The sequence below is a fragment of the Eremothecium gossypii genome, chromosome V (genome assembly GCF_000091025.4).
Source record: "Eremothecium gossypii ATCC 10895 chromosome V, complete sequence".
NCBI classification, from domain to species: Eukaryota; Fungi; Ascomycota; class Saccharomycetes; order Saccharomycetales; family Saccharomycetaceae; genus Eremothecium; species Eremothecium gossypii.
In genome coordinates, this window is record NC_005786.2 from 1135434 (window position 1) to 1156269 (window position 20836).

At 51.2% G+C, this 20836-nt stretch overlaps 11 protein-coding genes and 1 non-coding gene across 12 annotated transcripts; 7 read left to right on the forward strand and 5 right to left on the reverse strand.

Moving 5' to 3' along the window:
• Positions 1-313: 313 nt before the first annotated feature.
• Positions 314-4579, reverse strand: TRM732 (tRNA methylation protein TRM732; the record flags this gene model as incomplete). Its single annotated transcript, NM_210484.2, has 1 exon — positions 314-4579. One exon carries the CDS (start codon positions 4577-4579, stop codon positions 314-316), a length of 4266 nt encoding a protein of 1421 aa, NP_985130.2.
• Positions 4580-4765: 186 nt separating this feature from the next.
• On the forward strand, positions 4766-5839 carry AGOS_AER274W (AER274Wp; the record flags this gene model as incomplete). Its single annotated transcript, NM_210485.1, has 1 exon — positions 4766-5839. One exon carries the CDS (start codon positions 4766-4768, stop codon positions 5837-5839), a length of 1074 nt encoding a protein of 357 aa, NP_985131.1.
• Positions 5840-5967: 128 nt separating this feature from the next.
• TIF11 (translation initiation complex factor eIF1A) lies at positions 5968-6432 on the reverse strand (the record flags this gene model as incomplete). The annotated part of the gene is made up of 1 exon (NM_210486.1): positions 5968-6432. One exon carries the CDS (start codon positions 6430-6432, stop codon positions 5968-5970), a length of 465 nt encoding a protein of 154 aa, NP_985132.1.
• Positions 6433-6728: 296 nt separating this feature from the next.
• Positions 6729-10061, reverse strand: TPS3 (trehalose 6-phosphate synthase/phosphatase complex subunit; the record flags this gene model as incomplete). The annotated part of the gene is made up of 1 exon (NM_210487.1): positions 6729-10061. One exon carries the CDS (start codon positions 10059-10061, stop codon positions 6729-6731), a length of 3333 nt encoding a protein of 1110 aa, NP_985133.1.
• Positions 10062-10345: 284 nt separating this feature from the next.
• On the forward strand, positions 10346-11242 carry AGOS_AER277W (putative endodeoxyribonuclease; the record flags this gene model as incomplete). The annotated part of the gene is made up of 1 exon (NM_210488.2): positions 10346-11242. The coding sequence occupies one exon, from the start codon at positions 10346-10348 to the stop codon at positions 11240-11242; it is 897 nt and encodes a 298-aa protein (NP_985134.2).
• Positions 11243-11309: 67 nt separating this feature from the next.
• SAP30 (Sap30p) lies at positions 11310-11828 on the forward strand (the record flags this gene model as incomplete). The annotated part of the gene is made up of 1 exon (NM_210489.2): positions 11310-11828. The coding sequence occupies one exon, from the start codon at positions 11310-11312 to the stop codon at positions 11826-11828; it is 519 nt and encodes a 172-aa protein (NP_985135.2).
• A 189-nt stretch (positions 11829-12017) lies between these two features.
• CUE1 (Cue1p) lies at positions 12018-12572 on the forward strand (the record flags this gene model as incomplete). Its single annotated transcript, NM_210490.1, has 1 exon — positions 12018-12572. One exon carries the CDS (start codon positions 12018-12020, stop codon positions 12570-12572), a length of 555 nt encoding a protein of 184 aa, NP_985136.1.
• Positions 12573-12689: 117 nt separating this feature from the next.
• On the reverse strand, positions 12690-14222 carry CAC2 (Cac2p; the record flags this gene model as incomplete). The annotated part of the gene is made up of 1 exon (NM_210491.1): positions 12690-14222. One exon carries the CDS (start codon positions 14220-14222, stop codon positions 12690-12692), a length of 1533 nt encoding a protein of 510 aa, NP_985137.1.
• Positions 14223-14660: 438 nt separating this feature from the next.
• AGOS_AgSNR85 lies at positions 14661-14777 on the forward strand. Its single transcript, NR_149432.1, has one exon. It is a non-coding gene; the product is annotated as an AgSNR85 (small nuclear RNA).
• Positions 14778-14839: 62 nt separating this feature from the next.
• Positions 14840-16231, reverse strand: AGOS_AER281C (uncharacterized protein; the record flags this gene model as incomplete). Its single annotated transcript, NM_210492.1, has 1 exon — positions 14840-16231. The coding sequence occupies one exon, from the start codon at positions 16229-16231 to the stop codon at positions 14840-14842; it is 1392 nt and encodes a 463-aa protein (NP_985138.1).
• Positions 16232-16812: 581 nt separating this feature from the next.
• RSN1 (Rsn1p) lies at positions 16813-19542 on the forward strand (the record flags this gene model as incomplete). Its single annotated transcript, NM_210493.2, has 1 exon — positions 16813-19542. The coding sequence occupies one exon, from the start codon at positions 16813-16815 to the stop codon at positions 19540-19542; it is 2730 nt and encodes a 909-aa protein (NP_985139.2).
• Positions 19543-19795: 253 nt separating this feature from the next.
• Positions 19796-20704, forward strand: PPA2 (inorganic diphosphatase PPA2; the record flags this gene model as incomplete). Its single annotated transcript, NM_210494.1, has 1 exon — positions 19796-20704. One exon carries the CDS (start codon positions 19796-19798, stop codon positions 20702-20704), a length of 909 nt encoding a protein of 302 aa, NP_985140.1.
• Positions 20705-20836: the final 132 nt, after the last annotated feature.

Genomic DNA, 20836 nt, shown 5'->3' on the forward strand with positions numbered 1-20836 from the left:
TAACAGTTGTCTCCATGATTGATAGTACAAGATAATTCCAGAAGCTGTTCTGAAGAGAGTCACCGAAGACAAAGCAGCGGTAGCTAGGCGCGTATGAAAATGTCAGTACTTATATATTAGAAGCAAATATAATAGTTGCATAGAAGCCCGGGCCGGTAACAAGCTGTGAGTAACACAGGACTAAAGGTAGTAACAGCGCCCCCTAGAACGAACAGCACAAGGCCGGGATGAGCAACCATCGTGCTAGTAATATAAACTTCCCAATATGGCCATTGCCTAAGATTTTATCAAGTATTTCTGTGGTGCTGCACCTTTACAATAAAAGGCGCGAAATTAATGGGTGAAATGAGAGCGAAAGCAACGTGGTATCGATCTTCTCCAACTGCGATGGGGTATATGTGTTTACCAACGATCGCAAGATGACTACAGCACTGAACAATACTGGATCGGAGAAGTAGCAAAGGTTGTCATCTCTGTCGGTGCAAAAACGGGCTTCTGCTAAAAAGCGATCAACAAGCGGTTGTATAAACGGTACAACATCGTTAGGAGCAGCACGCGAATTTCGTAATAGGCGAATGGAGGCCGAAGCAAAGCTCAGAGGATTCCGGTATTGATTATCTTCCTCAACAGCGAACAGATCCTGGCAGATGGAAGTGGCGGCACTGGTTCGGAAATCGAACCGCAGAGCTTTTGATTTGAAGAAATCACCCAAGAGGGATAGTACTTCCTCTGGGCCGGCTTCCCCTGCGAGCTTTTCAATGAAAAGATCAGCAGTAACGGATGGGTTTGTAGACCACAGCAATGGTGGGCTGGCAAGGTAGTTTTTGTTCAGGTACAAGGATGCTGCATTTCTGATTTCAACGTCGTCGTCCCACAGTGCCTTGTAGATGCCGTACAAAAACTTCCGTGCCCTTGGGCCCTCTGAACCGGCGATCGATGAACAGTTGATCAGACAGCGTAGAGATGCAGCTCTGTAGTGCTGTGGCATATCGTCACGGGAGTATTCCTCGATATAATTCCATAGTCTATCATCATCATCCTCGCCACAGTTGCTACCCAAAAGAGACAAGGCATTGGCCTTCATGCTGTCACTAGCCCTATCTTCCAATAAAGAGAACAGGATGGACGAATCAACGACATTCCCAGAGACTTTAAGGACGTTTAGGACCTTGGACTTCACCATCGGAACAACTGTGTCAGAGACCAACATCTCTGCAAGTTTTGTACGGAGTTCAGGCGAATATGATACATCTGACTGCTGCTCATCAATGTATTGTAGCGTGGCTAGCTGTACTTCAAAAAACGGGGAATATAGCCCATTCAGTAGAATATCCGGAATGCATTTCGGATCATCATGCTTTAAAAGCAGGTCAATCAGTTTTGCTAGCAGTAACTGCAGACTGCCATCAAGTTTATATTCGGCGTTTTCGGCGACGAATACCTCGCTCAGGAAGCGAGTAACTTTTTCTTTAAGCTCACAGGTGCTCTCTGAGGAGTGTTTAAAAACCAATTCAATTAGTTCAACGTAAGCTTTGGCCGTAACGTTGCATGGATTGTTGCAACCAACATAGAGGTTAGTTCTCTGCAGAATGAGACGGGTAAGATTCTCGTCAAGCGGACGGCCTTCTATACGGTTCCTTTCTGAAGTGATCAGCTCTTTTACCGCCAGCAGATGTCCATGTAACCTATTTTGGTGTTTGGTATTGCATTTTCTATCATTTAGTAGTTTAAAGCACATGGCGTATGGGTCGTTCATAAGGGCAGGCAGGGCGCGCGCTGCCATTTCTCTGATTTTCCAGTTTCTGTTTTCAAGGGACTTTAGGATCTCCAATTGGAAGTCGTCGAGGCCATTGTATCCAGGCGTTGGCTTGAGCCTTGATAAGGTAGCGAGAACCAAAAATATGGATTCGATTTCGGCCTGTTCTGAGAGAGCGACTAATGAAGTGTTCGATGATGTAAACGATCTAGAGGTGGTTGGCCGGGAAGTAATGTCGACGGAATCTTGTAGCTTCTTCAGTAGAATCTCCCGGATACCTTTATATCTGGTGAAGAAAAGCCGAGCGCTTGTATTTTTACCGATCTTACCGAACAGACGGTTTTGCAACGCTGTGAACAACATAAAGGAGCAGTTTCTCATTGACCATAATGGTGAGGTAAAATTCTCCAAGCAAAGCTCTAGTGCAGGGTATACATAAGGCGCACAGGCTTCGGAAAGCATGGAATTGATGAAGAGCGATCTAATGCAGTTAAATGCATTGACTTGAGGTAGGTCGAGCTTATCCTCATGCTCTAATATAGGGATTCTTGCTATATCGCTCAGAGCAGCATAAGCCCTCTTCAACCAAGGTCTTGTCCTATCATTCTCGGCAGATAAAATGCAACTAACCAGGAATGGCAGTCCACCAGACCTTCTCGTGATATATTGAGTTTTGGTCTGGAGGGATTTGATACTCTCATTTAACCATTCCTCCATCTGTTCTGGGACATCTTCCATACACCTTCTACAGCAGGCTGTGAAAGATGGAATAACGGACTGGAAGGTCCCGCTGTGACGAATGGTAGACAGTTGGCAGATCAAAATCTCACCACACTCTACTAGCTCTTCTTTCGTCATTGGTGCTTTTAGTAATAATGTACTAAGGAGCGCGCCCGATTCCTTGATAGATCTAAACGCATAGCTGGTGATCGTTTGGTCAGATATGCCTGCATTGGCATACTTTAGTGGAAGGTTACCTTCCGGTGAGTCATGGCACAAAACATCTTTCACGCCATTCCAGTTTCGGATAATCAATGCAATGCACTTGGAAACTAATGGTTCTGATGACATCGAGAAATCGTACCTAGCGAACAACAGGTCTAGAGAAGCGAATAGACCACTGACAGGGTTTTCCAAACCATGTTTCGGGTCAACTTCGATAAAAGACAAGTTGCGGTCAAGCACTTCTATAAGCTCTTTGATGAAGGCTGTTTTATCATCAGATATTAAAAACAGGAATTCCATAACCTTCGACCCCCCGTTGCTGCCTTTGTAGAAATTCAGTAGATGGAATGCATTGGTTTTAAGCTGCCCAGAGTCCACCAACTGCCGGTGATCATCTACTTTGGTTGATTCAAATGCGATAGCGAGCAAGTCTAGAGACCATTGTCTGATATCGTCATAGTCGTTGCTCAAGTTATCACACAACAACCTAATCATGCAAGGCTCAAAAATTGAGATATTGAATGGATAATTGGTTCTGCGCTTGATATCTAGGAACTTTTCAGAAACCGACGAATCGAGGCCAGAACTAATCAGAGTGTTGATTAGCTTATAAGCGAGAGACGAACGTTGGTATTGAGAGCCCGGGGCAATCTGCAACAAAAGATAGCTCAGCAGTTGCTCAAGAAAACTGCGGTAATTCTCGACCTCAGCCAATTTCTCCAATTGCTCGTGTTCGAACTTATTCTTCAACTTGAGCTTCGCGGCATCGCGGTTAAGGGAATAGGCGGCATCGCGGATCCGTGCAATAAACCGCTTGAATGCACTGTGGAAGTAGTTGCGGGTCTCGATATCAAAGTCGACAAAGAATATCTGCAGGTTGTTACGCAAAATGTCAAGCACATATCCACGCACTGGACGCGAGCCCTTATGCGAGTAAGTTAGCACTTCAAATGCACCGAGCTTGTACTTGTCGATTCGCAGAAGGCTTTCCAACGTCGACAGCATGATCAGCTTGTCTTCGTGGAACGGCTCCTCCTCTATCCCGAGCTCCTGGCCAATTTTGAGAAGCGGTAGAAGGAGAGCAGGGTGCCCCTGCATGTTCCGCAAGATAAACAGATCGAAGACCTTCGGCGGAACGGTCCGAAAGAGCGGCTCCAGCACGTATAGTTGCACTCGTTTCGCGCAGGTGCCCTCAAGAAGATGCTGAACCACCTGCTGCTCCCACAACTGCAGCCACATCTCCAGTTTATCCTCTGTATAGTGTCGCACATATATATTGGCCAGCAAACTCGTCACACTCTTGCCAACCGCCGTCGCAAGAGAGTCCGACCACATGTATCCCAGAGCCGTCGCAATGAACTCCGGCCGGACCTCTAGAACAATTCCCAGGTCAATCCGCTCCGATAGCACGTCCACCATGAAGTACACGAACCTCATTGACGGACTCAGCGTCAGCGCTTCTCGCAGCCATTCCGAAAACACGCCCTCCGCCGCATCGCCGTGCACTTCAGCCAGCAGCTGCATCATCTTCTCAAACATCTGTCGCAGAGAGTTTGCCAGAGGCGCTCCCCCGCCCGACCAGAAGTCGATCACATACCGGAACAGCGTTGTGGCGCGCTCCAACGTCAGCAACCTCTCCGCGGGGTCCTGCATCCAGCCAGCCCGCACTGCCTGCCGGCAACGAATCATCCATACTCCCATCGCGTCCGTTAGCAGCAGACGTGTTGGCTCGTCTATCTGCTCGTCAACAAGCGCCGCGAACATAGCTTCAAATCTCCTCTCGAAGTTCGCCACCGCATCTTTGTCCACCTCTGCGCCTTTCCGCACCTTGAACTCTATCAGCCATTCCTTACACTGCGATGCATCCATGACCGTCATACTGGTCACCACGCAGATACCTATCCGGTTCTTCTACACCAAGCGCTGTTGGTTATTCGTGGACTCGATGACGATGGTTTCTACATTTTTTTATCAGACCAGTACTATGTCGAACTTTGCTCGTTTCTCAAGACCAGTCGCCGAAGCACCATAAACAGACACCTATCGCTCTCAGCATTAAGCAGAATGGAAGATAAGTATATTGGGCTGCTGCTGGCAATTACATCGTCGTTGGCGATTGGAAGCTCGTTCATTCTAACGAAGCTTGGGCTAAATGCAGCATCGGAACAGAACAATTTCCAGGGCGCAGGGTACGAATACCTAAAGAACCCCGTATGGTGGGGCGGGATGGTGACAATGGTTATAGGCGAAGTCGCGAATTTTGCAGCGTACACATTTGCGCCTGCTATTCTGGTGACACCGCTGGGGGCGCTATCGGTGATTATTGGTGCGATTCTAGCTGCGGTGTTCCTGAAAGAGGAGCTAGGCACGTTGGGCAAACTGGGATGCACAATTTGCTTGCTCGGGTCTGTAATAATAATTCTGCATGCACCCTCGGACAAGGAGATCCAGACGGTGGACGAGATTCTAGAGTACGCTCGACAGCCGGCATTTGTGCTGTACACGCTGCTGGTGGTGGGGTTTGCAGTGTTCATGATCTACCAAGTCGTGCCGCAATACGGGAACCGCAACCCCATGGTTTACATCTCCATCTGCTCGACGGTGGGGTCTATCTCGGTGATGGCGATCAAGGCGTTCGGGATCGCGGTGAAACTGACACTGTCAGGCAACAACCAGTTCACGCATGCGTCGTCGTACATGTTCATTATCGTGGTCGTTGTCTGCATCCTGACGCAGATGAACTACTTCAACAAGGCGCTGGACCAGTTTGACACGTCTATCGTGAACCCCCTATATTACGTGACGTTCACGACAGCGACGCTGACCGCCTCCTTCATCCTGTTTCGCAACTTCGACGAGAGCTCGACCAAAGACTCGGGGTCGCTCGTCTGCGGCTTTCTGATCGTATTCGCGGGAGTGTATCTTCTGAACCTCTCACGCAAAAAGAACCGGGAGAATATGTTCACCGAGCAGAACGATGTGGCCAACATCCCACTAGACAACAACTTCGGTGGCTTCACAGTGCGCAAGTCAATGCAGCGCGATGCCCGACACCGCGCCATGTCGCACGTGTACCAGAGCGAGGAGATGGTCCACCTCACCGAGACCAGAGACAGTAATGATGACTTCGAGGTCTAGCCGCCCCGTCATCCGCCCGGCCTTATATTAGAGGATACCTTGGGCTTAACAATTGTACAGAATATATATTACTATTTAGGTAAGAAGGCAGTAGTGTGGTGCAGCGCGCCGCCCGCGCTCTTCGCCGTTTAGATCTCATCTATATCCAATTCGTCATCGTCGTCTTCGTCGCTATCGTCCTCGTCTGCGTGACCGAATTCGAAGTTGACGTCCTCGTCCGAGTCAAAGCCGAAGTTGTCGGTCTCGTTGATACGAGCGTTCTCCGGCAACTCGCCCTGTGTCTTTAGCGTACGTGCCTCGTCGAGGTTGTATTTGTGCACCACGTCGCACTGGTCGTCCTGGAAGTCTCTCAGCGACACCAGGATGATGTCACCCTGCGACATCCACACCCGCTTCCGCAACTTGCCTCTGATATGTGCCATGCGCTTCACCCCATCGAAGCACGTCGCCTCCACGCGCCCGTTACCCAACATTTTGCTAATTTGCGCATATTCCTGGCCTTCGTCCTTGTAGATCAGCTCACGCTTTGGGCCATCGGTATCGTTCTTTCCTCTTCTACCCTTCTTACCACCCTTGGTATTCTTCTTACCCATTTCAAAATCCGACTTGGTGCGTACTGAGTGTAACTAGGCCTGAAACGACTGACCGGATGTAATACTTTGCCTCATTACTATTAATATGAATATCTTCTTCGCCAGTTCATACACTGAACAGCACGAAAATTTTGCACTCGTCAATAATGATGATAATACCACATATTACGTAATTTATTAAAGGCTACCGCTGACAACTAGTCAGCAAGGATATGCGTCCGGAGCGCAAGGTGCAGGGCTCTATAAGGGTCCAGAGAAAGGATTTAATTGATTAATAACCTATGTAACAGGGGCGCTCAGCAGCCAATGAAGGTCAGTTTGTCTAGAATGCCAAATAATTCGTTGGAACCTTCGACGTGCTCTTTAGCGTATGTGGTAATAGCGTCGCCGTAGGCGACAGTGTATCCGTAGGGCAGGTCGCCCTTTTTGGCCAGTTCATTGATAGACTGGAACAGCGGCTCCAGGACCGGCGATGAAGTCCCAGTGACACAGACAAACTCGACGCGACTGGTGGAACGGCCATTGCTAAAGTAGCTGGCTGTTGCGGTCGCGGCCGAGGGGGTTTTAGATGCGGCGGTGCTTGGAGACATGGCCAGCGAGGAATTGACCGGGGTCATGACGGGCGAGACAGCCGGGGAGTGCGCGGGGGTGGAGCCAGGGGTGTCGTCGACCGAGTTGTAGTGGTTGAGCAGGAACCTGAGGGCCTGCACGGACAGGCCGGACTGCTGGACGAACACGATGTTCTTATGAACGTAGGCGTGAATGCCGTTGTCGCCAAAGAGCGTGTTGACGTGCGTGATGGCGTCGCCAACGACATTCGAGACACGGTCCTGGTCCTCTGCGTTTTCGGTGTGGAAGCGGATCATAGTCTCGCCCACCTTGTAGTAGGACCCAGGCAGGCGCTCGACCTTATCTTCGATCACCTTGATAATGTCCTCCTTCCAGGAAACGTCCTGGACCATGTTATACCAGATACCGTTGAGGCGAACAAAGGCGCCATTCTCGGCGATGAGCCCTATGTTGGGGACCCTGCAGTAGAGACGCTCCAGCATCGACCTCGAGAAAGAATTAATGATGAAGACAGCGCTTCTCGTGCAGAGCTCCGAAAGGACGGTCACCATGCGAGCGGTCGGTGGCTCCGAAAGCTTGAGTATGAAGATGTGCCTCCGCGCAGTTTCGTAGCTGTCGAGAATCTTATCCAGAGAAAGATTGAATACCTTGGATCTCTCGCGGTTGGCCTCCCAGCTGTTATTGATGCTTGCAAGCGACGAGGCCATCCAGTTGTCCGAATCATGCATGATCACGCTCTTGAACATCTGCTTCCACTTGCGGCGCCTCTGCTCTTTGCTTAATTCGAGACCGACCTTGATGGTGTCAGCTACCTGCCTGATGTCCCATGGGTTGATCAGGAGGGAGCCAGATCCCAGCACGCGGGCGCTCCCTGTGAACTCGGACAGCAACAATGGAGCATTTTTCTCTTGTGAACATATCACAAATTCATGACAGGTCAAGTTCATACCCTCTCTCATGGTACTAACGAGGAACATGTCTGCTTCGCAGTTGAGCGCAAGATATTGAGGGAACTGCAGATCTTGATGTAAGAATACCACGGGCTGTGATACGCTGATATCCCGCGAGAGGGCGTTGATCCGGTCGACCACGGTCATGACCTCGCGCTCCATTTCGGAGTCACGGCCGGAGCCTAGGCACACCTGGATCAGCACAACCCGATCAATGTACTCTGGATTCAACTTTAAGAAGCGTTCATAGGCCAGCATCTTCTTACGAAGACCACGGATTCGGTCAAACTGGTCACGGCTAACAATTAGCTTTTTGCCTGCCCAGCGTTCGCGTATCAACCTCCTCCATTCAAGTGTCTCTTGAGATTTCAACTGTACCTCAAGGTCAAAAGCGTCGACACCGATGGGTGTGCTTTCTATGGCGATAATGCGGCCCTTGTATCTAAGAATACGGTCGGCTACATCGCACATGAGCAGCCTGTTCGCCGTCTGTTGGAAGTGCCGTGCATACTCCTCCGTTTGGAAACCAATCGAGTGTGCACCTAGAATCCCTTCCAGGATCTTTTCCCGCTGTGCAAAACATCTAAATACTTCACTGCTAGGGAAAGAAACGTGCAGGAAGAAACCAATTTTGGCAGTTGGAAGCTTCTTGCGTACCATTTCAGGAACAAGCATTAAGTGATAGTCATGAACCCAAACTAAGTCACCGTCTTTGTACGATTCCACAATCTTGTCGGCGAATTGCTGGTTTAAGTGCTGGTAATAGTTCCACGAGTGATCCTCAAATGCCTTCGAATTAGGATTGTCTGGAATCTGATAATTCAAAGTTGGCCACAGGATCTTCTTGCAGAAGTTCTGGTACGCACTCTTAAACGTTATGTCATCCGTAATCACTGCCTTCGAATCGAACGCCTCGTCAAGCTGCTCAGTAATGCCTTTCAGAACATCTGGCGGAACGGCATCAGTAGGAATGCCCACCGTGCCGATCCAAGTGACTGGTTGCTCAATAGTTTTCTCAACCAGGGCAGTGGTTAGCGCGTTCTTGAGGCCGCCATTGCCTTTGCTACTTGGAACAATCTTCCACGGGGCTGTCTTGAAGATATTCTGGGAGTTCATCATCAGCTGGGCCCTGATCCGGGCAGTGTTTGAGTATCCCCCAAACTTTGGCACAGCATTCTTACGGTTCCCATTTTCATCGAGATCGAGCTCCTCCTCGTCGCTCGACTCCTGTTCCTCCGCCTCCTTGTATGGCATGTGCGGCAATGACGACTGCCGTCCCCCTTCTTCCTCCACAGACTCCTCGTCATAGTCATTGATATTCAGGGGGTACTTCAAATTCGAATGCACAGTGGCTATACTGCTCGACGATTTGCGGTGCAACAACCTCCGCACGGGCATCTGCCGCATAGCTTTACCCTTCGGGACATTGGTCACGCTGCTGGCTACGTCGGGCAGCTGCCGCGAACGTGGCGTGATCACAGTGCTGTGGGCATTGCTGCTCGTCGTGCTCTTGTGCCCCTCAAGCGCCGAAGTAGACAAGCTGCCAGCAAGCACTGATTGGTACAGGAGCTTTTTGTTCACGTTCTTAAGCAGGTTCGCGGTCGAGTCCGCGTTGTTCAAAACAGCGCCCGGCTGCACGCTCGAGCTCGACTCCCCCGCCGGCGACGACGCCGTGGAATACACCTCTGATCCCGGGTCGGCATCCCTCGCTCTCGCAGTCCCCCCGGAAGCAAAAAATTCCTCCACGGATGTATTCCCGTGGTTGCCCAGCTGCGCACCGGGCGTACCCGCAGCGCTGTTGACATTGGACGTGATATTCTCCATCAGCAGCTGCGAGCTGATGCCCCCTCGGGCGCCTGTCTTGCTCGCATCTGTAACGTCGTCAGACCCGGAGTTTTGTTCTGTCGGTCCAACGAACGGAGACGTCAAACCATGTGACGACGAGGCGCGTTTGGCCTTCAGCACCACATTTGCGCTTTCTGCTGGACCGCCAAGCGCTGGGATTTTCACTACCTGTGAGTCCACTAGTGCCGCTGCCTCCGTCCGCGAAGTACTAATCTCAAATTGTGGTTGAAATGGCAAGAATAACGACGCAACTATTACCACCATCTTCGATACCCGCCTGTCCTTGAATTGCTCTTGTCTGTAGTGTACGAGTCCCAGACCCCACGAAGTTAAATACTCTTGTTAAATTGCTACCTAAGCCTCACATAACTACGTATGTGTTTCTTGCACGTTCTATGCCCCTGTGCCTTCGCTTTGGTTGAACTACCCCTGGCAGAGGAGAGCCCAACCCTGAACCCACACATTAATGTCACGTGCTAACCACGTGGCCAAGGCTGGGCAATAAGGCCGTTCCGCGGCTGCACCCGTCTCACGGTCCCGCCGGCGCAATGGTGCCATTGGTAGATAGCCACTGCCACGTGCGGACGCGGCGGAGCGCCGCAGACGTGCTGGTTCTTGCGCCAGCAGCGGGCACCGCCCGCTGTCTGATGTCCTGCAACGTGTACGACTGGGAGGCGCTTGCGGCGGCCGGCGCCGTGTGCAAGGGGTTCGGCGTCCATCCGTGGTATGCGCATCTGTTTTGCCTGGGACCTACGTGCGAGAAGGCGGCCCACTACCGGGCGGTGCTGCAGGCGCGCGACGCGGGGGAGCTGGAGGCACTGATCGCGCAGCTGCCGCCCCCCGTGCCGCTGGAGGCGCACATCGCCGCCGGCATGGCCGCGCAGCCGCAGTGCGTGGGCGAGGTTGGGCTGGATAAGGTGTTCCGGCTGCCTGCGGGCGGCGTTTACGAGGGCGGCGGCGCGCTCACCAACGTGCGCATCAGCGCAGACCACCAGCTCGCCGTATTCCGCCGTATGTGCGAGCTCGCTGCCGCGCATCGCCTGCCGCTTTCGGTGCACTCGGTGCGGTGGCACGGTAAGGTGCTGGATGTGTGCCGTGAGGTGCTGGGCGCAGACTCTCGCGTGAACGTGTGTCTGCACTCGTACTCGGGAGATACGCACTCTGCCCGCCGTTGGTGTGCCGAGTTCGGAAGCCGTGCGTTCTTTGGTGTGTCGAACGCCCTCAACCTGCGCGACTACGACGCCGCGCTGCAGTTACTGCGCGCGCTGCCGCTCGACAGCTTGCTGACCGAGACCGACCACACGGTCGACGATACCGACCCGGCGGCCCTACAGGCCGACCTGTTCGCGGTACTACATGCGATCCAGGACGCCCACGGACTTCCGTCGCTCGACGCCGCGCGCGTGGCCGTGTATAGCAACTTCTGCAGATTTCTCTCTAAGTAGTCCGCATGACAGAAAACATAGTCGCATCACATGTCACAAACCTACAACAACCACAGCGTACGCGCAGATGCCGCCAAAGGTGTACAATTCTAACTCGGAGTCTGAATCCAAGACGAGGGGCGCAAGTGCGCACCACGGCGGGGCAGTGGCGCCCGGCGGTGCCGCCAACACTCGCTCCAACGGCAAGCAGCGCCTGACGGTTGCGCAACAGCAGTACTTGAAGGAGCTCGTCCGCACACACATCCACAATAACCACGAGGAAAACTTTCCACTTCTGCATCCGCTTGACTTCGAGGCATACTCGGACGACTTCTTGCGGCGGTACAAGGACCACTACCAGATTCCGTTGCAGGACAACCTCTCTCTGCAGGGGTTTTTGCTGGGCTCAGAGCTTGGCTCCCGAACATACTCGTACCGGCGCAATATTCCATCGCAGCCGGACTCCCGTGTGACCAAGAAACAGCTCGCAGATGAGGTGCGGCGCCATTTCACGGCAAGCATGGTCAAGGAGACAGAGTGCATTCCAGCGTTCATCTATAAGGTTAAAAATAGTAAGAAGAAGTTCCGTATGGAGTTCCGCAGCTAGTGCTGCGTACGTAGGGGATATAGCAAGTGGTGTGGTGCCAGCGGCACCCATGGAGCTCCAAATTATGTGCGGCGAGCTTGCAGGCTGCGGCGAGCTTGAGAAAAAGCCCAGTGTACTGTGTTTTGACAGGTAACAACTGAACGCGCCACCAAGGACGACATACGAATAAGTATTCCCTGGAGCGATACGATGGATCAATCCTCTGCACTCTTCCTAGCTTTGCTGCTGGTGCTGTTCGTTTTGGTGAAGTGGTTTATTAAAACCGAGTCCCACCCCTCAGCGCAGCACGCCACGGTAGACACGGGACTCTCGTCGCAGAGCACTGGCGCTGCAGGCGGGCGCGCGCAAGGCACAGGTGCGGTGCGCAGGCGCCGGCGTCCGGTGAATGATGACATGATTGAAGTCGTTCAGGCGCTGGCCCCCCACTTGCACTCCGAACAGATACGCTACGACTTGGAACGATCCGGGTCGGTGGAGGCGACGGTGGAGCGGTACCTGCGGGGGGAAGACTTTCCTTTCCCGCCGGGATATACAGCTCCCATCCCGCCAGAGAGCCCTCAGCAGGACAGCAGCGACCCTCGCAAGCGAAGCAACATACGTGCTGATGACCTACTGCAAAAGTATGATGTGGATCCTGCAGAGGACATGTCTGCAGTGGAGTTTCATGAGCTAGATATGGATGCGCGGAAGCGTTTTATGGTATGGCGCGCTCGTAAGCGGATGGAGGCAAATCTGCAGAAATGATGTACCCCGGATAGCTGTGATGCAGGTCACTGCACGTTATTGTTTACAGAATATATAGCGTCTCTGGGTCTGTATTTTAGTATATAGAATCCAACATCTAGATTGCGTGTGGGAGTACTAGGTGCCGCCGTTGTTGTCATTAACAAGGACGGGTTGGATGCGCCTTCGAGGCTTGAGATCTTTGCTAGGAGTAGGCGGTTGTGGTGCCGGCGCAGATCCCTCATCGACGACCACAGGGGAAAGCGGCGACACTTTTTTGGCAGCGCGCTTTATGGGTGAGTCGTTGTGGCCGCCTACAGAGTGCTTCCGCTTTACGTTGACCGGGTTGGACCGCAGGGTGTTCCTGAAGATGTTGCTTTTTGGAGTCGAAGGTATGAGAGAATCCGTCCGCTGTGCCTCGGAACTGTATGGCTCGCCAAATAGGCTGTCCTCCATTGAGATATAGGAGCAGAAACCGTCTGTTGATGACACGACGAGTAGGTGGCCGCTGTCAGACCAGCTGAGGTCCGTTAGCGGGGTGTAATGCAAATTTCCCACCACTGCAATGGGTTTCGTGGTAACAGTATCATATATCACCACTTCTGTAGAGGTCGCGACCGCAAACACGAGCTTATATGGAAGCTGGATCCATGGTTCGACACCAGTCTCGATTTTGTATAATATGGGACTGAACCTGACTACCAGGGCAGGTTTCCTCAGGAATGGAAGCGCAACTATGGGCGTACTATTGCGCAGCTTCAGGGACGATCTGGTGTATATATATACGGCGTTGGATAGTTCTTGATTCGTGCATTCGCCTTCGCTATTAGCTTTGAAAACGCCTGTCGGAACGCAGAGAATGCTGCCGCAGGGCGAGGTCGTGAGCCTCCGGAAAAAAGATGGGAGCGTTTCGTTATGGAACAGGTACGCTGATTTGGCTTCCGACCGCACGAGGAATCTTGGGTCATGCTCCTCGCGTCGCGGAAGGTCCCCTTTCATAATTTTGTGATGGAGTTTTAGTCCAGTTATGTGACCCTCTGTACTGGTTTCAATCTTGTATATGTGAACAGAGCGGTCTGCAGACTGCGAAATGATGTATTCATTCTGAGGGTCCCACACAACACCCTGAACGTAGTGGTTATGCTCGACTACATGTGCAACACACGTCTTTTCGGCTATGTCGAAGATTCGCACGCCATTGTCCATGCAGCCCGTCACAATGTACTTGGCACAGGGTGACCAGGCCAGATCGTATATTTCGGAAGTGCCAATGGTCGAGACAGTGCGTAGTTTTTCAACTACGCACCAGGATTCCTTGAAATCGGCAAATTCATCATCGTCAATCCCAAATTCTTTCACAATGGTGTCGTTCTTCTTCCACAGCAGCAGGAGTCCATCGTCGCCAGCGGTTGCCAGAACGTCTCCGCTGGGATTAAAGCGCGCCACGTTGACCGCCTGTTCATGCTGTGTCAATGAAGAGAGGAAGTCTATGCTATCCACCTTTCCAGGCCGCTCGCTGTCAAAGTTTAGCTGCCAAACGCGTGCCTTATTATCACCTCCCGCCGTAACCAGCCTAGGGGCCCCAGAACTCCCAGGCAGACTTGGTTGGAAAGATATCGAGTAGATGGGCTGCGATTCATGCCAATATATCTGTAAGCTGGATGCCTCCATCCTTACCCTAGCCTTCCTCAACTGTGATGCAGGTTATGTCGGATGTTCGCCCATATACCAGCAGATGCCCGGTGCTGCATGTTTCCGGGTAACAGCCTGGCTGAAGTTGAGCGATGCCGTCAGCCGTTCTTTTGCGTAGGAGGAACGACCAGTTACGCACGCAGCTGGCTGCCGCCTTCTGAGGGTTTAGGAAGGCACCTCAAACTGCGGGCAGGGCATATTTCCGCGCCCTGTACATTATGGAATGGCAGAACGAGCCCTATGATGTTACAAAGGAACATCATGACACCACGTGTGGTTCGTCTATATAAGCAAGCTTTAGTCTATCAAAAATTTCTGCTCTCAACTCATGGCACAGTAGCTCAATCGAGCTCACTGGCCTTGCCGGAAGTTGTGTCGGATAGTCAGCATCTGCAGATGCTACCAACTAACACAATTTAATAGCACATCAGTCAAATTCCCGATAGAACCATCTCCGTGTACTATTGGAGCCGTTATTGTGCTGATATTAAAAAACAGTCACGTGGGCACCCACAAGGGGTCGACGTGTCCAGTTGATACCCGTCCAACCTCAAACAAGACTAACCAGGTGTTTGGGGAATGGGGATCACAACATGCTATTTGTGATGCTTTTGCTTCCTATGCTTCTTGAAGGAACAGAGGTGGTACTTGTAATTGTATTGTAGCTCAGTATCGATGTACACCTCCTGCTCGATGTCTTCCCACTCGATGCTCTCGGGGAAGGATGCCGGGTCGTGGATACTGGACTGCAGCTGGGACCCCACGCGCTGGCCCAGGTAGAATGCTGTTGTTTCAACAGAGTCAGATTTCACGATTCGCTCGGGCGGCACCGGCTCTACCTCCACGTAGAATGCACTGTGGTCGACCTTGCCGAAGCGCTTCAGCCGGAACTGCACGTACACACGGGTCTTCAGGTCGTTGAACTCCTCTGCGTATCTTGCGAACGCAGCCTCGTCGGTGGCAGTGTAGGCTTTGCGGCCGACGATGAACTGACCTACCATCACTTTTGATGGCAGTGTGTGTAGCTTAGTGGCGGGAATGAAGCTCGGGTCAAAGACATACTGATCCAGCTCCTCATTGGTTGAACCAAATACATGCGTGAAGTTCTGGGTGATGTGCTCCATGATGCGCTTCCGACTCTCGATGGTGATGTAATGCCCCACAAATGATATAACTTCTCGGATCGACGCTTTCTCGAGGTAGAAGTACGATTTCCCGGGAAGCTTCTTTTGCCGCCCATTGCGCAGCAGGTCGACATCTCGGTTATGCTCCTCTACAACTGCAGTGATGATCGCGACCTCCTTGCGTGGCTCCAGATACCTAATCTCCCCGGGGATATGCACGAGATTAGGAGTGAGGCGGTTGTTCACAGCCGTCACATACTCGTTCAAAAACGTCCGGAAGCCGGCCAGCTGCCATGGGCGGTCGTCGTAGATCGTAATCTCCTCGAGTGCCGGGTATGCATCCAGTAGGTCCTTCATGCAGGCGGTTTTGTATGCTAGTGTGCTGCGGTGGCCCTCTTTCTTCAGCAGCACAGCGTTGAAGCACAGGCACTCCCCGTCCACAGGTCGCCGCAGCAGCTCCCCAATCAGCTCGGAGAACACCACCTCGCGACGCCCTGTCATCAGCACGGACACTGTTCCGCGCTCCTTGGCCGAAAGGTGCGCAAGCGCGACCACGTCCAGATTCCAAAACTCCTTGTCCGCACCGCTGCCACGCTGCTCCCATTCTTCCACCGCAGCGGCCAGGAAGCGTCTCTCAGACCACCATCCGCCGTTGCTGAACCGCTCGCAGTTCACCAGCGCACGCACCAGATCGGGCGCGAGGATGTTCGGGTTCGGTGCAGGCGACTTGAACAGCGTATTGTCGAAGTCATAGATATGAAGCCGCCGCACCGCCGCCACAGGCTCCGCAGGCAAATTCAAGTGCTCTGCACAGCTGTTCCATTTGCGTAGTACCTTATGGCTGCTTTGCGAGCTTTCCAACATGCTTGGCTTGCCTCGAACACTCTAGACTACTAGACCTTCTTCCGCAATCTGCACTTCTGTACATCCAAAAGAAACGACAGTTCGGGCCTTTTTGTCGCATGCGCAGCAACTTTACACTGTTCCAACTCTGCGCAAATGACAGACTGTGAATTTTTCTACACCCGCTCTAGGTTGGGTTTTCCTCCTATGAGGTGACCTTATCTGAATAGTGCGCTCCATTAGCAATAGTATATTCTACCAGCAGGAACCTTTGTTCTACCTGTAGCGCCCCCCTGCAAGGCAACTTCGTCTGTGCCCAAAGCATCCAACTGGGAAAGGCTGGAGGAATCATTGCTGGTTGTCGATCACGAAGCCCTATCATCCTACCTTAACGGAATGTTCGGGCTGGTAACACAACGCGAGTATGCCAATTATTTCCTCGCATACAAAAATACATTCGGACCGAACACAGTATAAGTCTGGAGCTATACGATAGAGGGTTCCGCCGTTGTCACAAGATCTGAGTAGGTAATAAATAAAATAAAAGGACTAGGCTCAACACCGAGCTAAATAGAACGACTAGAAAGCTGCGACCATATGCTATGAGTGGCGTTAGCCTCGGAAGAAGGGCAAACAGCACAGCGGACGTGATCACGGTAAATCCGGAAGTGCTTGGTTCTGCAAAGCAGTTTGTAGGAACACCTGTACTGATCAATGGCGTGCAATTCGCAGCGTTTGTGCTTGCATTTATGCTGCTTCGGCTGCGGCTGAAGCGCATATACCAGCCCAAGTCATCTTTCCGTCTGATTAACGACGAAAAGAAGCCAGATCCGCTACCTTCGGGGCCTTGGCAATGGTTTGTGCCGCTGCTGAAGAGCTCGCACAACCTAATAATTCAGCAGGCCGGGGTGGACGGCTATTTCTTCATCAGGTACCTATATGTGTTTGCGGCATACTCGTTCGTGTCGACGCTTTGGATTCCGCCGCTGCTGCTGCCCCTAAATGTGCAGGGAGAAGACCAAAAGGACAGCCTGGATCGGCTTTCGCTATCGAATCTGGGGGAAAACCAGGGCAAATATCTTTATGCACATGTACTGGTAAGCTTGGTGTACTTCTGGGGGCTGTTGTTTGTGATCTACCGTGAACTTACGTATTATACTGCCATTCGCCACGTTGTACTTTCCTCGCCACGGTATGCAAAGAAGCTCTCCTCACGAACCGTGTTATTCCAGTCGGTACCGGAGCAGTACCTGTCCGAGACGGAATTCTCGAAACTCTTCGTCGGTGTGAAACGCATATGGATTACCCGTGCAGCAAGTGATCTTGGCTCCAAGGTTGCAGAGCGTGACAATGTGGCCATGCAGCTCGAAGCAGCAGCTACTTCATACTTGCGGACAGGGGTTCTACGTGCCTCGAAACTGAAGAAGAAGACCGGGCAGACTATCACGGATCAGATTGCAGACTATGTGCCAGCAAAGCGTCGTCCGCGGCACAGATTGCGCATACTGGGGAAGAAGGTCGACACCATCGATTATACGAAGGAGAAGCTCATTGAGCTGAACGAGGAGATCTTTAAGATGCAGGCCAACCATATGGATGCGCGGCCGTTCAATTCTGTGTTTGTAGAATTTGAGTCGCAGTTTTACGCGCAAGAGGCACAACGGTCGTTGCCACACCACATGCCCTACTGTTTGCGTCCTGCATACGTGGGAATCCGCCCAGCTGATATCATATGGTTTAACATGCGTAAGTTTTGGTTCGAAAGAATTGCTGCAAAGCTAATTGCAGGTGTATCGATTACCGGAGTCATCGTCTTGTGGGCTATACCTGTCGGTGCTATTGGTATTTTCCCACAAAAGATCAGAAGCGCGAAAAGCGACCCGAACAATAAGTGGGGCCGTTTAGTGCCACCGGAACCCATGGATGGTATCTTGATTTCGCTTCTACCCACGATTCTGTTATATGTGCTCATGATGCTGCTACCCATATTCATCAGACGAATGGCCATATTTGCGGGTGCACCATCTGTGCAGCACGTTGAATACTATACACAGCGCGCTTTTTTTGCATTCCAACTCATCCAGATCTTCCTGATTCGGACGGTCAGTTCTGTTGCTTATGTGTTGATAAAAGAGCTTATAAACAACCCCACAGCGATAATGAACGAACTGGCACTTAAAGTTCCCCAGGCATCCAACTTTTATTTGGGCTATATCGTCACCATTTTGCTCTCCTTGTCCTCAAGTTTACTGCTGCAACTTGCACCATTGGTGCTATTCTACGTGATGGGTCTACTATTCGATTCAACAGTCCGGAAGCAGTATATGCGTTTCATCACATTGCCAACACCTGAATGGGGAACTACATTCGCCGTCTATACCAACTTGGCTGTGATTGTGATGGCATTTTCGATTACTTCACCATTGATTCTTCCGCTGGCCGCTGTTGGCTTCTTTGCAGCCTATGTGGGATACCTCTACTCCCTCATTTACGTCTACAAGGAGTCGCCTGATGCTCGTGGTATCCATTACCCAAGAGCACTATTTCAAACACTGACCGGGGTGTACATCAGTCAAATTTTCTTATTTTTGATGGTCATTCTTCGCAAAGCCTGGGGTCCGATAGTTATTCAGGCAATCTGCCTGGCGGGCACTATTCTAGCGCATTATAACATGGCCCAGGCGTTCAATGAGCTGATTGATAGTGTTCCTGTAGATACAATGAAACCTCTGGATGGTAAGTCCGAGACGCCGTCTTTCAAGCCACCACCTCGTGCCGACGACGAAGATCTTGTGCAGGAACTACCACCATTTCCAGTGAGGCAATACCAAACCCGCACAGTTAGTGGGGACCAGAAGGCCAGTTCGATGCTAAGTGAATTCACTTATGAATACTATAATAAGAATGGTGCTCCGAATAGTACGGTTGCTACGGTACCGTTGCTATCCGATGGCGATATCGTCCCAATTCCCAAGGCTCCTTTCTGGAAACGCTATTTTCTTCCGCACATCTATTATTCTTATCGTGCAGTCAAAACTCGGCTTCCTGAAATATACAATCTACCAGATCCCGATGAGAAAGAGACAGACGAGGAGAATGCGTTGGCCTACTGCTACCCTGCGGTAAGTGCCAAATGTCCATGTCTGTGGCTGCCACGGGATCCGTATGGTTTCTCGAAGAACTTGATAGCATACCTTGAAGATGCCGTTTCTGCAAGTGACGAAGGTGCAGAAATATCTGAAAATGGTAAAATCGAAGTCTACCGCGATGTCCAACCACCAGAAACATCGTCAAAACCAAAAGCAGAAAAACCTAACACAGAATATCTATGAGTGATACCTGTGCTCCGTATGAGACTATTTAGCCTTTATGTCTTTGTTGCTTAGGCGTACCATAGAGTCTGGCTGGGTATTCAATTTACATGTTGAATCTTAATAATTATTATGATACATATATTTTACTTGTGTTAGTTGTTCAAACGGAATTATAGATTCTGGCCGGCGAAAAGCATTTTTGCGACGCTTTGCTCGTACGCTCGCCCAGTTATCTCCGTGAACCCACAAATTAGAATAAATATCGTTTGTTATGTCCCGAGTAGTTGCAGCCAGGTTACAGTCCGCTAGGAAGGCCATGAATCGTCTTTTCGAAACCAATACCAAATTGCAGAACTATAGTCATCGGTACTCGACTGTTGTCAGGGGAGCCAAGTACTCTCAAGATTATGCGCAGTATCTGGTACTTCCCAATGGAGAGACCGGGTCATACTTCCATGACATCCCACTAGGTTTGGATCTTGAACACCGAGAGGTGAATATGGTGGTGGAGGTACCAAGATGGTCCAACGGCAAGTTTGAGATCTCCCGAACCGAGGATTTCAATCCCATAAAGCAAGACGTAAAGAACGGAAAGCCCCGTTTTGTTAACAATATCTACCCGTTCAAAGGTTATATACATAACTACGGGGCGATTCCGCAGACGTGGGAGAACCCTGCGGCCGAGGGCTTACCGGGCCTCAATGGGGACAACGACCCGCTAGACTGCTGTGAAATCGGATCCGCCGTGTTCGGTACGGGTGAGGTTCGCAGAGTAAAGGTCCTCGGCTCGTTGGCGCTTATAGACGACGGAGAGCTCGACTGGAAAGTCATCGTGATCGACTGCGAGGATCCGAAAAGCGCGGAGCTCAACACTCTGGATGACGTCCGTCGTGTCTTCCCACGCTTGCTAGACGACACCATAACGTGGTTCCGGAACTACAAAATTCCTACTGGGAAGCCTGCAAACAAATTTGCCTTTGACAGTGAATACCAGCCAGTCGAGAAGACGCTTGGAGTGATCCAGGAGTGTCACAGTTCATGGAAAGATTTGATCGACGGCAAAGTTCAATACCACAAACTCCCAAATACTACAAGAGCAGGTAAAAATGTGCGTATGGAAGAGTACAAGCTTCCAGACGCTCAGATACCACCTGCAGTGGACATATGGTACCATGTATAACCTCGTATAGCTCGACCTGCTTCCGCATCTTGCTGGGTCACATGACTTTAAATGAGAAAATTTTGACATTTTACTTCAACAGATTGTTTACGTAGTGAATAGTACTACATACTAGTGCTTCAGATTGGCAAC